Genomic DNA, 13,736 nt, shown 5'->3' with positions numbered 1-13,736 from the left:
GACAGTTGTCGAGCATCGGCCGCAACATGATGTGAGGAGCGGAGAGACTGCACCGGGACAGAAATCACTGAGGACATCAGGGACGTGGGATTAACTCTGCACTGTTGTTCTCATGTTTAAAGTGTGGTTACTTCTGTCTCTACAAGTCATTTACGAGGATCCTTGCGTGCACGAGCCGTGCAGCTTAACAAGTAAAAGTGTTTTAAAACATCAGTACAAATATTTATAACTTTATTGATAGTTTACTTGTACAAGATGTACATTCATATTTTGTGAATCAAAAGGGGAAAAACAAACTGTACGATGATTCATGTTTAGGCATGCTTGCATATGAAATGATAATCATTTTAATGGGTACAACAAATTCCATGGGGTATTACTCGATTCAACCATCCCTGAAATGTTTGTAAACTCGGACACGCTACATTTTTTTTTTGTGTTTTTTTTTCTCGGCAAACAATGCACTACAGCCACACCTCCTAATTCAAATTCAAAACACTTAAAAAAAAAAAAAACATACAAAAATAAATGCAAAGCCATGTAAAAATGTACACTTGTAGTTCAACTATTTCATCTTTCATAAACCTTTAGACAAAATAATAAATAAAACACCCATATGTTTAATTTAAAATGGAGACATAGATAAACGATTCTAAATGGAGGTCTGTCGACAGAGAAGATGTTGTTTGGAGACTGTTAGAGGTACGTAGAGCTGAAACGCATCTACATGTGTGTATCGCAGCTCTGACAGCAGTGTTGAGAGGGTTGTCAAAATAATCTCTGAATTCCAAAGCCATCCAAAATGTTGTGTTGTGTTTGGTCTGGAAGGAGTTTAACAAATACAGTTTGGATTATTGGGAACGTAAGGATGAAATGTCACATATAACATGCAGAATTAAACTAATCACATTGTAAACGACGGCTTGGTTCAGATTACAATGTTGATTTCTGGATTTTATTATGAACATTTTCCAAAGAAAAAATTAGAAAAAACAAAACAATCCAAAAGTAAATGGATTTTCTTTAGTCTTATAGTGTAGAGTACTGAAGAGAGTTTCTTTTTTTCTTTTTTTTTTAAATAATATTATTATAATTCCCCTAATTTCTGCAGCTTCCAAAAAAATGTGCTCATGTCTTTCTCAACAAGTGACAACTGTACCTGATGTGTACAAAAACTGCTCGGATACATAGGAGGCAAGGTGGGAGTATGGCACCTGGTTCTGAGTGACTTTTTCTCAAACTCAACAAAATGTACACTGCTGTAGAAAAAACTGGCTTGTTTGCATTTGGCAAATAAATTCAACACTCCAACAGTGCATGGAAAACAACAGAAAAATCATTGGGTCTCTTTATGGTTGAGGATTAACTGCTAGCTGTTTTTACTTTTTTGCTATTTACAGTATTGCACTTAAACTGCACACCATTGCATTTCAGTTTGACTGATGCTTTCTTCATATTTTCAGAATTACAAAAAAAAAAAAAAAAAAGAAAAGGAAAAAAGATCGCATTTTATACCCTTTATCCAAGATAATGTCCTTTTTGCTGATCACATGACGATATCAAATCCCCCCTCCCCCTTTTTTTAATTAGTAAAGTAGTATCTGCTTGTAGTGCCATTTGTAAACACCCACATAACAAGACCTGAAGTGCAAAGGCTATCTTCACTTCTTAACCCAGGATACAACACAATAAACAGAAAGAAATAAAGACAGAGGGAGCACGCCGGGAGGAGGAGAAGTGCGAACCAAAGTCTCGCCGACACATGCCCAGCAACACAGAAACACGTCTCTGCCCTCTGCAGCGAACAAAACAGGAGTTGTTGCTTTTGTTATTAGCACGAGTCCATAAGAAGAAGGATATCAAACCGCAATGGAGACCCTTTCAATCTGAAGGTGTAAAGGAGGAGGAGGAGGAGGAGGAGGAGGAGGGAGGGAGGGGTGGTGGTGGTGGGGGGGCTGTGGGCATGTTGAATGGCAGTGTTAAAAACAGTTGTTGAGCGTTTGTGTCAGGTGTGGATGGAGGCCAGTCCCAGAACGGTCCTCCATTAGAGCTCATGCACTTGGCAGCAGCAGGGAAACACAGTGGTTGGAGACAAATATGGCCTTTTTTAAAAATGTTTTTCTTTTTTTTTTCTTTGTTTTTCTAGTGAGGGGTGGCGGGGTATTGGGTACAAGGGCTGGGGGGGAGGGGTTGGGTGGGGGGGGCATGTAAAGGTGAGAGCCGTCCCAATGCTTCGGTGAGGTGCTGTGTGAGTCTGTCCCCCCCCCCCCCATGCTCAACCCCTCTGCATTGTCAACATGGCGGCAGCCAGCGTCAGTGAGGCTCTGCTTTTGGCCCTGCTGCTGCCGCCGGCCAGTTTGCTTTGTTCTAACGTCTTCTGGTCTGACGGGCCCCGGCCTGGCCCTCAGACAGACATCCACATGTGTTTGTACGGTCCTTGGGATGTGATCTGTGCCTGGAGTGGACTGAGCCACTGGCCCCGCAGAAGTCCTGCCTGTTGGGGCGAAAAGTAAAAGGTGATTTCATTGGTATTTAATTACCGTTCTCTACAAGTGGTTTGTTTTGGCAGCTGGTTTTGTGACAATTTTCTCGCTCCCTCCTTTTTATTTTCTTCCTCCACTGTTCTCCCCCTTTCTCTCTCACACACACTCTCTCTCCCCCCTCTCTGTATGTGTTCCTCTCTTTCATTCTCACTCAGTGTTTTTGTTTAGTTTAGTTTTAGCTGTGAGTGTCACGGCCCTTTCACAGGCTCAGTCTTGTGTGAGAGGCGATTATGGGCATCAGGCGAGCGGAGGGGCAGCCCGGTGGGGTCAGAGTCCCAGAGCTTCGGTGTGTTTTCTTGCCTTGAGTCGCAGGTCGGCGATGCTCGAGTTCTTGCTGTTGCTTTTGGCAGCTGCCGCCACTGCCGCCGCCGCCGAGGCCGAGTCGGCGAGCGATGCGATTGGTAGTCCGAAGGGAGGGGGCGGGAACATCAGGTAGGGAGCGTGAGCAGCCAGGTGAGGGTGCAGGTGGGGGTGGGAGTGGGCGACCCCGTCCAACTGGAGCTGAGCTTGGACCTGCAGAACAGCAACATATAAAGTCAATGTCGGCGCCTCGGGACATGTGTGTGTGTGTGTGTGTGTAAGTAAATGTGTGTGTGTGAAGAGGGTTGAGGATTCAGGTTTCACAGTCTGACACTATTAAATCCCCCCTCAGATTTTTACCCCCTCAAAGCTGTTGCTTACAGTGTGTTTTCTAAGAAAATAGTTAAGGGCTGCACTCTCCGCTTTAGCCCTTTTTTCATGTCAGCTATTCTAAAAGTTAATGAATCATACATTGCTCTCAGACACCACATCCAATTTAATCGTCTAGAATCAAAGTCTTTCTAGGACCCAGAACAGATTTGTTTAATTCAGACTGAGGACTCCGTTATACCCTTGGAAATATGCAGTCTTGTTATCCTGATTATGTATTCAATTGCATAAATAAACAATTTTGCACTAAAAAGATATTCACATATTTGGAGTTATAAATATTTATCCAGACATATTCCTGAGTCAAGGGAAAAAAAGAAACCATAAGGAGCATAGAATATCAGTTTTCACATTCTTGGCAATTATTTTATAAGAAGTAGGTGAAAATTAAGCATCCGCTTACTTCAGAAGAGGAGAGCTGAGCCCGTTGCCATTTCTCATGAGTTTCAAACACCACAGGAAGAAGTGGGGAAAACTCAACTATTTCGTGCTTTCTTCTCCAACCAAAATAGAATGATATAAAGTCTAAGTTTTTAACTTGACTAAATATTTTTTCTTTTACGCTTTTGCTCTCTTTCATTTTGGCCTAAAAATACTGAAAATGACTTAAGCTGAAGTTGTTAAATGAAAAAGGGAAAATTAAATTGAACCACAATAGTATAGTTGCTCAGCGGCGCTGCAGTGGCATCCAACGCACAACGCACAACGCACAAAAAAACACTACTGCAAAATAGTATCTACACACACACAGTATCTCACTCACTGACAGTCAGATAACAAAGTGCAGCTGTGGTCGATAACCTCCACACTCACGGTGGATTGACGTCTGATAAAAATGCAGAAGCACTGACAGAAAACCAAAGTCAACTTGTTGAAAGTTATTTTTTTTTTCTTTTTTTTTATTCATTTCGTGGAGCAAATCCAGCTTCAACCAAACAGGTGGTGAAGTTTTGACACGTGTGTTATATCTTTATATACACACACTTTCTCAACGTACTGGTGGATACTGAAGAACAATAAGGAGGAGTCACATGAACGTGAAGGTTTCAAACTCAAGAACTCAACTCTCATTTTTCAACTCATGACCTTACCCAACCTGACGACAAGCCCCTCGCTTGTTTTATATGCATATGCTGCATTGTAAAAAGAAAATCTCAGTGCAGCCTGCGTGCGCTTGTTTCAACCTTTTACAGTGAGCCTCTCTCAGTATGCAGGCCTCAAGCCCCCATCCCTGCCAGTGCAGCTCAACGCCAATATCCATCAGAGCCCACTCCATTCCCCCGCTTTCATCATCTCTTTTATGTGCCGCGCTGTTGGCTTAATTAGGCCGCTGCTTTTCACGAGGGTCAAGCAGACAACACAGCGGCCAGGACACAAAAGCAGATAGCAGCAGATCAAATGTCTGTCCACCTCTCCTCTCCCCGTGCAGCCCGACCCCTCTCCACACAGCCAGGAGGTGAAAGGTGCAGCGAGGTCTGAGCTGCTCCCTCCCCCTCCAACACACACACACACACACACACACACACACACACACACACACACACACACACACACACACACACACACACACACACATGCAGTCTCTCATCACTTGCATCTAATAGCTGCACATGGCCTATAGATTCATGTGGGTGTACAAATATAGAAGGTCTATTTTGACTCTCTCACACACATGTAGCTCCATTACAGATTCCTCACTCCTCCTAACCCCTGCATCACAAGATGCTGACTAATCATCTTTTTTTCTTTTTTTTTTTTTACTGCAACTTCATCTGCATTTTTAACTTTTCTACATTTAATTCACCCTGAGCTCTTCCTCTCTGACTGAATGTTTTTGCAAATTTCCCAAGCTACGTCAGCGCCCGCTATGTATAGGAGGAGAAACATGGCCTACCTGTTGGAAGGGCATCCGGAGGGCGCCCATATTGACATAGGGTGCTACTCTGCATGCGTCGAGGTGACTGCCACTGCCCAGAATAACACCTGGAGAGAATGGAAAGATGTCTGTCAGACAGCCAGACAGTTGTTGTTATGTGAGATGAGGAGGTCACAGTTTGTTTGTTTTCCACATGCAGTTAAAAATGGTTGAACAGAGTCAAACAGTAAAATAGAAAATAAAATAAAAAACCCAGAAGAAAAAGAGGAAAATATAAATAAAATCACTCATATAAGACAGAAGAGACATTTACCTTTGTGCATCTGATTTTCTTGTTTTCGACATTTTGCTCTTCTGTTCTGAAACCACACCTAAAATTGGGGGGAAAAAGGAAATTATGTATTAGACAAATACTTACAAAACAGTTTTTAATTAAAATATGATTAGTGTCTTTTTTATTTTATATCAGATGCTATTCAAGTTATATATTAAATTGTGGAAAGATATTTATAAGCACTGAAGGAGAAATCACACAGCTTATCTGAGGAAAAGAAATCTAATATTACCTATGAATTATTATAGTAGAAAATAAAGAAATATTTATAGGATATTAATAAGATTAATGCAGATACGAAAATTAAACCACATTAAAAATATATAGGTGATGAAACTTATTATTGAGCTTCATTGTATATTTCTAAAAGGAACAAAACAAAAACATTTCTATTTTTAAAAAGACACTATTCGGCAGTGACACCAGTGTCACAGAGCACGTGGAAGCAATATACAGTGGACATAGTATAGTGATATTTTTTTTAATATATAAATATGAATGATCCCTGGTGGAGCAGCTCCCAGTTTGCTGTGTATCCTCTGAAGCTGCAGGCTGCGGCCTATTGTTAATCATCATCAACCTAATTTGCCTCGGTGAATAACATTATCTCCCCTCCCCTTCGACCCCGCGCTGATTATCATTTACAGACGCCGAATTAGCGACCGGTTCGCGGGGACCACAAAGGGCGCAGACTGATGATGATTATGATGATGGTGACTGTGACTGAAGGTGCAGCGAAGCCATTTTAAGTTGCGTGGGGCGACGTTACAACATTGTGTCGATGAGGCTACAACAACAGTGTGGTCAATAAAAAGGGCCCATTAGTGAGTGAGACAACTGAGGAAACAAAAATCCATTATTGTGTCTTTGGAAAATTGATCACTCAAGTATATAAGCTCATACAAATTACATTAACAGTAATAAAGCGTCAGATTTAAGCAGCAATGAAATGTGGCACAATTTTGACCAATTAAATCACATTATTACCATTATTACTAATAATAATAGTATTACTATTATTATTGTTACAATGACAATAAATATTCGTTCACGTTGTAAATTGTCGTGCATGTTCAGGTGGTGAGTTATGAGCTGCACAGCGGTGCATGATGGTAGTTAAGGTGTTTATGAAAATCCCAGGTGATTTTGCATAGACGCGCAGTAATCCCTCAGATAAATCAGGGCTAATATTAGACGGGCCCGAGATCAATTCCAATTACGTGCCAGTATGTTAAGCAAAGTGAACTACACTGGTTCAGACAGTTATTTCTTCATTAAGGGCCACTCAATGATGCGCTTCACAAATACCCTAATCTCATTTCCTTTTTGATTTTTTATTAGAGACAGTGAATAATGACATTTAATTTAGCAGCGCGCCAGAAACCCAAAGATATTAGTCCTAACTGAATTACTGCCTGCTCCTCACCAAGCTCTCATAACTTTCAATTAGATTCATTGACAGCTGCTCGGAGCGCAGGTTCACAGCCTGCAACAGCAACTGCTGCAATTCACTCTCACTAAATCTGGAGGAAAAAACGCGTCCCAGCGCCTGAAAGAGCCTTAAAATAAAGAGTTGTGGGGGGAGTTGGTGGGGTGAGGGGGTTTTCAAAAGCTTTATTTTTTGCAACAAGAGGCAATCAACGACTCCTGTGCGCTCACACTCATTGTGATCACACATACACACACACACTCCGAGCACAGGTCTCTATCAAGCACATTTGCACCATGAATTATAATAATTCACACGCGCCTCACACTTTATTAGTGATAACTGCGGTGTTATCCCGAATTATACTGTCAACCGAGCGCGACCGTGCTCAGCTCCGGATGGTGGTCGATGGGCTTCCAGAGCTCTATGATGGCTTTTATTCATCCGATTAGAAAGCTGAACAGCAGCAGAGTTGGGCCAGAATTGAGTTATTTCTAATCTGTTTTTATGGGGACACTACATCAAGCCTATGGCAGATATTACAAAGAAAATGAGGAGGGATACGAGTTGACATAAGAGCGCGTCCCCTGAAGCAGCCATTCAGGCTCTTCATTCATTTTAATCATTGCTTGGCTTTTTTTTTGTCGCCCCCCACCTCCAATCGTGGGGGCTGAGGGCCTACTGATGGAGCCTCTGTAGGCTGATAGATCCCCGCTGACTTCCAGCAGTTTACACTTGTTTGAATCCCTGACTGACACCAAGCCACCGCCTGCACAAACACAGACCCCTCCTCATGTTCATTTTTTTTTTTTACTTATTTCTTAACAACTTATTAATCACATCAGAGGGCACGAGCAGCACAAATACGGTTAAATATTCAGTCTAAATATGAATTCATATTCCCCCTATGCGCCTGTATATCACCCCCCTCTTAAAAAAAAAAAATACATCCACTGGAATCGCTCTGAAGAATTTCACACAAATGTCAGAGTAACATTACAAGTCCCTGTAGGAATATGACGAAAAGCCAAGGAATAAAAAAAAAAGTCATATAAACTCACTCTATAAATAAAATAAGCCCCACAGGAATAGTAAAGACATTTCAGACTTGGGGCTTTGTCATAACTGAATTAGCATCTTTTTTTAATCTGTGAGGTTTGTGAGGTCAACCTACATGTGGACTAACGAGCTCTCCACATTTTGTTTTAATTTCTTTTCTTTCTTTTTTTTTTCTATTAATAGCACTGGAGAAAAATCTGCCCACAATTTATTTGGCCTGACTTAAATATGACATGTGGCTCACGCAGCAATTCGCTTGTAGCATTTTTTTTTTTTTACAAGCTGGAAAACATGAACAACATGAGGTCAAACTGTAAAATGCATTATTAAAAAGAGAAGAAAACGGGTAGGGGGGGCTTAATTTCATCACTGTAGAAAGAAGATTCTTATAGTTTAAGTTAAAGTGTTAATTGTTTTTATAAGGAAATCAATCCGAACTGATAGGACGGGGATCTATTTTATGTGGCGCAATAATTTTGATGTTCTATTAATTAGCTAATTCTGAGTGATGACATTATGTTTGGTTGCAACACATGGTTCATTAATAAGAAAACACCCACAGAGCGCAGTGATGCCACATATCCTGGCAGAGAAGTGGACATTAAATCCATCACAACACTAGCAGAGGAGACAGGGGGGACACGCTGCAGCCGCTGTGCGCCATGGGGCTGAGGAGCGGTCAGGAGTTGGGGGGGGGACCCTCACCTGGACTCTGGCCTCGGACAGTCCCAGCCGCTGACTCAGCTCCTCTCTCATGAAGGCGTCCGGGTAGTGCGTCTCGTCGAAGAGCCGCTCCAGCTCGTTCAGCTGCTCCAAGGTGAAGTTAGTGCGACTCCTCCGCTGCTTCAGTTTGCCCTGTGCGTCCTCGTCCTCCGACTTCACGTCCTCCTTTTTCTCCTTGCACTCGTATATCCCTGTTCAGCGGCGCCCGGTTATGGGGTTGAGGAAAAGTGAGGGGAAAAAAATAGAGAAGATGCGTTTAAATGCTGGATGTTTCAGCTTCCTGGAGGCCACATGTGCACAATGTCTTCACACACACACATGTACATTGCTGTGCCCCCCACTCTGGGCCCTAACAGGGGCCTTAGGCCTGGCAATTTGGCAGCAGCGCACACATACACACCTACAGAGCCTACACACACACACACACACACACACACACACGCACACACACACACACATGCACACACGCCGTATTTCTTGCAGAGCAGGGGCCTGTGGCTGCATTTCCAGCCTCCATAAGTCAGTGCCGTTATAAAAGTAAATCACTCAATACAAGCCATGGAAGTCTAATCAGGCTATAAGCGATTTAAAGAGCAGAGAATTAAGCCCCGGCTGAACGGAGAAGATTTAGGCCTAATTACTCTCCTCCGTAAAACAGACTGAGGGTCATTTCAGGCTATAAATAAAACATGTTCACTCAAACATTTTCTCCTTTCACACAAACCTCAACTTTCTCCTCTTATTCTCCCCCCATTAAAACCACAAATGTCTGTGTTTCTCACAGCACAATACACTGCAATGCTGTCAGCATATAGTCTATTCTATTTTTATTAGGCATTACAGCATTATTAGGAGCTGTTATTATTAGTAACAGACCTGACAACTGCTGCAATTACTGGGCCCGTTCACTTGCATTTTATTGTTTGTAGTTTGTTGACGTGAAAACCGAGAAGCATTTGATTTTATATGAAAACCATATCACATCAACGCACACACATCCTCTCTCTCTCACACACACACAACCAGTCTTTCCGTCTATCAGCTGGGTTTAATAAGGAGTATAAGGCAGGATATACAGAATAGAGCTGACCCCTCTCTTTTTTGCTGCTATTACAGGATAAATATAGAAACAAATAACTCACTAAATGTCTAAAAGTCTCCACACTGCACTGTCTGACTTCTGACTGAGAGGCCTGTGCACATTTTTTAACCAAATAATGTTTTTTAAATATCTATTTGATATGTGTGTGTTCAATAGCAGATATGATTTTTTCCCTTCTTTTTTGCAAGAATTCAACAGCTGGAATTAGATTTTATATGACTTCCGGGAGTATAATGTGAAAGAATAACAACAATCCTTTATATTTAAGATTTTGCAACATTATTGTTGTCCAACTTTTAAATCAGATGCTCTACATTAATAACATTAAACTGTAACAGCTTTAAATACATTTAAATAAAGTAGAGTGGTCTATATTGGCACAGACTTGTGTATATTTATGCATTGGCACAAAACGTTAAACTATCATTAAAATAAAGGTTCAACTTATTACTAAACCCCACGTGCATATAATATTTAACTCTATTCTATTTAATGCTATTTAATTGAGGTTTGACTCAAGCCTGAGTGTCTGACAACAATCATCAAATAGTTAAAGCAGCGGTCAGACTGTGGGCCCGCCTCCTGCTTTGTGAAATAATCATTAATAACAGAATAATGGGACAACTTTGCTTTGAATCTGAGGCGCAACGCTGCGTAAAATAAACTCCTTTTTTCTAACGCGTGTAGATAAACAATAAAGAAATAAAGAAGTGGGGGAAAAAACGTCGCCGCCGTTACAAGACCACTGACTGAACTTGACATATTTTTCTCCCGACACAACACGCAGCATTTCCTGCATTTAAAGACAGAAATCAAAAAAAAAAAAGAAAAAAAGGGGGGAAAAAGAAACTCCCTTACCCTCTGTCGCCCTCGAAACATTAAAGTCCTTCAGTTTCTCTTTTTCCAGCTCGACATGGTCCTTGAACAGATGCACCGGGCAGTGGTTGCCCTCCGTTATGTCCTGCAGGTTTGTCTCCGGGCTGCCCAGCTCCCTCGCCCTTGTCAAGCCGCTCTCCAAAACTTCCCGGTACGTGATACTCTCTTTGGTGCTCTCCTTGGTTTTCTGATCGAAAGATTTCGACACGAATGCCGTAAGTTCTTCCATGGTCGGCTTCTGTCGCTCAGTAGTGGTCCTGCTCAGGGAAATCCACCGTGAATTGTCAGCAACGTAACCTCGCCGTCTCTCTGCTAGAACGACAGCAGCACTGCTCACGGATATGCGCTCTTTTTTGGAGGCTGGCAGCAGCAGCGATAGATAGAAGGGGTGGAGAGGAGGTGAGATCACTCCTGCTGTTGTGACTGTGTATTTGAGAGCACACTATTTATACACGGCCACCTCAGCCCAGCCCCCCCACCCAACACCACCACCCCCCTTCTCTCCGATCTCTGTGTCTTGAGCAATTACAGGCCGGCTCGACTTTGCAGAATTCAACTTTCAGCAGCTTTTTTCTCCTTCTTCTTCCTCTTCTTTTTCTTCTCCCCCCTTCTTCCACAAATCAATGATGGAGCTGATGGAGGCGGTTAATTGAATTACGAGGTCATTAAAATGCCTACGGTGGCTCGGTCCTGCCAGGAGGCTGAATATGGCTGTTATGTCTAATTAATTCGGCGAAAATTTAATTAACGCGATTAAGGAGATACAAATGCTGCGTTTGTGGGATTGTACCTTGATTTTTTTTTTTTTTTTACGCACCAGTGTGTGTGTTTGTGTGTGTTGAGTTGACAAATATGTTTAAAAGCTAAACTGTGCAGAGCTCCTGTTCATAAGCCATCAACATAGGCTCTGGTGTATCAGCTGATTGGACTTATGGTTCTCTAATGTGAGGTTAGCTCACGGTTTAAAAACACTAGCCTGGTGACATTTCAGCCACATCAAGCCACTTTAGAAGTGGGTAATTAATTAAATTTATATATTGGGCTACTCACTTCAGTTGTTAAAATATATATCAGGCCATAAACTTTTATTTTATTCTATTAATTGCAGGGGATTTGTGGTTTTTCTAGCCTACAACATCTGTATAATCACGTCTCTCACCGCAAACTGGAAATCACCAACACTCAACAGTAACACATGTATCATCATGGAGTGATGTTGTAATTAATATTTGGCAGTAATAAATACGGCTCCCTTCTGAGTATTCACTTGTTAATCCTCGGTGGTTTATGGTTACTAATATGGGCGAGAAATCAATAGATATCAGCAGTGAAAAAATGTTCCCTCTATTTACAGGGTTTTCATGGGAATAAGTGAGCCCATAATGGCTTAACGTTATCTAAGTCGTTCATCAGTCCAGCACACAAACACAAAAGGCCGGGAGAGGAGTGTGATCCCCTGGGTGCGCCGCCCTGAGCGGCCCGCCACTGTGAAAGTCTCATATCTCAGCTCTCTAATGACTCGGTTTGATGTCTCTCCATTTATCAGTGAGCCCGCTTCACATCACTGCGGCTGACGCACACGTCGAGGTCTCTCCCTTGTGCCATGAACTGCGCCTTTTGTTGTTAATAGACCTAAATCCTCTTTAAGACGCAAATCTGCGCTCCCAGTCGTGTGCCCTCGATATCATCCCACAATAAAGTGGCGTTTTACAAAAAGGCGCTCGCGTGTGCGTGGAGCCAAATCATCCACAAATCATCCACCAACAGAGGCTTCCTGAAAATAAAACCCCAGACTAAAAACTTTATCTTTTATTTACGCGCGGCTTCTTCACGTGCCATCAAACTTTGAGATCCAACAGATTGTTTATCTGTATTTGTTCAGTGCTCGTTTAAATGCGTAATTTAAATCATTACATGAGGGTGAATGCACATACAGAGAAAGAAAACATATTTTCCACTAATTGTTTTTATTTCTAAAATTATTTTTAAAGCATTGCTTTGTATGTTGGACGGTGAGCTCATTTATTATTCCTCAACAAAATATTCGTCCAGAATAATGAAGGGAAACATATGGCCAGAAGGCCTATAGGCATATACTGCATGTTTAATATGGATGACGAACACAGCCCAGTTAAAATATGACAATGTATCACTGTGTTTTCTGTGTATATATTTTTTTATCCTATCACATTTTATTTTATATACATTTTATCAGCACATTGTACAACAGCTGCAGCAGTGGTAGATCCTCCAGCACCATGTTTTATAAAGATTTTTTTTTTTTTTTTTGAAAAACATTATTGCTCATAATGTAATTGACTTAAGGCATGTGGTGTCCAATCAGCAGCAGCCTGGAGGAATATCAGAAGAAATCCAGGAGGGATGCTCCTTTTACGCACCGACGCTGGTGTCGCTACAGTTTAGTGGCCAAAAACTCTTAAAGGGGCCTCAATCATATTTTCATTTTCTCTTCATTCCCCCACGAACCCAACACCCCGCCTCTCCTGCTGCACGTGCGTCTCCCGAAAAAAAAAAATCACTAACTTATTTAAGCAGTGTTATTATTGTTGTATCCAGAGTGTCCGAGCACAGGATGGACAAGGCAAGAGTCAGTGTGTGGACGCCAAACACCTGGTCTAAGGTTAAAGTACAAAAATAAAACCAAAGCACTATTATTATTATTATTATTATTATTATTATTATTATTATTATTATTATTATGTTGTTGTTTTTCTAGTAAAATTATATTTAACATACTGATTTTATGTTAAATTGTAAATTAAATTATAAAACAGTAGCTTATGTATTTCCAAATCAGGGCAGATGTTTCAATCTTTATATAACAAAATCTCATCAGTGTTGATAGTCAGTGTCTTCGTTTTTACCTTACAATATTATCATATTTTCACATTAGGTCCATTGTGTTTTCATTATTTGTTTGTGTTTTTTTTAATTAATGCAACAGTTAAGATGTATAATCACCACATGACTTGACAGACTTGACAGATTAAGTATTGATTAGTATGTTTTCCACTTTATTAAATGAGGGAGTTAAAATATTGAGTGTTAAATATTACACACGGTTTTTTTTGCAGCCTTCTTTT

The 13,736-nt window shown here is 41.2% G+C and overlaps 1 protein-coding gene across 3 annotated transcripts; it reads right to left on the bottom strand.

The window, feature by feature from the left end:
* Window positions 1–214: 214 nt before the first annotated feature.
* shox (shox homeobox) lies at window positions 215–11,123 on the bottom strand. Of its 3 annotated transcripts, none has more exons than XM_085764948.1 (6): window positions 10,615–11,123; window positions 8,637–8,845; window positions 5,423–5,480; window positions 5,128–5,237; window positions 2,844–3,056; window positions 215–2,494 (listed from the first exon to the last, which is right to left on the bottom strand). In XM_085764948.1, the coding sequence occupies exons 1-6, from the start codon at window positions 10,859–10,861 to the stop codon at window positions 2,405–2,407; spliced, it is 927 nt and encodes a 308-aa protein (XP_085621074.1). In that variant the 5' UTR covers window positions 10,862–11,123; the 3' UTR covers window positions 215–2,404. The 3 variants fall into 3 exon arrangements, with proteins under 3 accessions (XP_085621074.1, XP_085621075.1, XP_085621076.1); XM_085764949.1 differs by having other exon boundaries at window positions 5,128–5,216; window positions 10,615–11,118; XM_085764950.1 differs by having other exon boundaries at window positions 215–3,056; window positions 5,128–5,216; window positions 10,615–11,118.
* Between the last annotated feature and the right edge of the window lie 2,613 nt (window positions 11,124–13,736).

This window comes from Trachurus japonicus, chromosome 21 (assembly GCF_045865225.1).
Source record: "Trachurus japonicus isolate A0001 chromosome 21, Traja_1.0".
Taxonomy (NCBI): domain Eukaryota; kingdom Metazoa; phylum Chordata; class Actinopteri; order Carangiformes; family Carangidae; genus Trachurus; species Trachurus japonicus.
Note: the sequence above shows the minus strand (reverse complement) of the source record. Positions and strands in the feature narration are given on the sequence as shown.

Excerpts from the sequence above, each read along its gene's own strand:
- shox (XM_085764948.1), bottom strand. The coding sequence starts at position 10,861 with ATGGAAGAACTTACGGCATTCGTGTCGAAATCTTTCGATCAGAAAACC. Across the intron at positions 5,238-5,422 it reads AGAAAATCAGATGCACAAAG|ACATCTTTCCATTCTCTCCA; the intron begins GTAAATGTCTCT and ends GCTGTCTGACAG. Across the intron at positions 3,057-5,127 it reads TCCGGATGCCCTTCCAACAG|GTCCAAGCTCAGCTCCAGTT; the intron begins GTAGGCCATGTT and ends GCTGTTCTGCAG.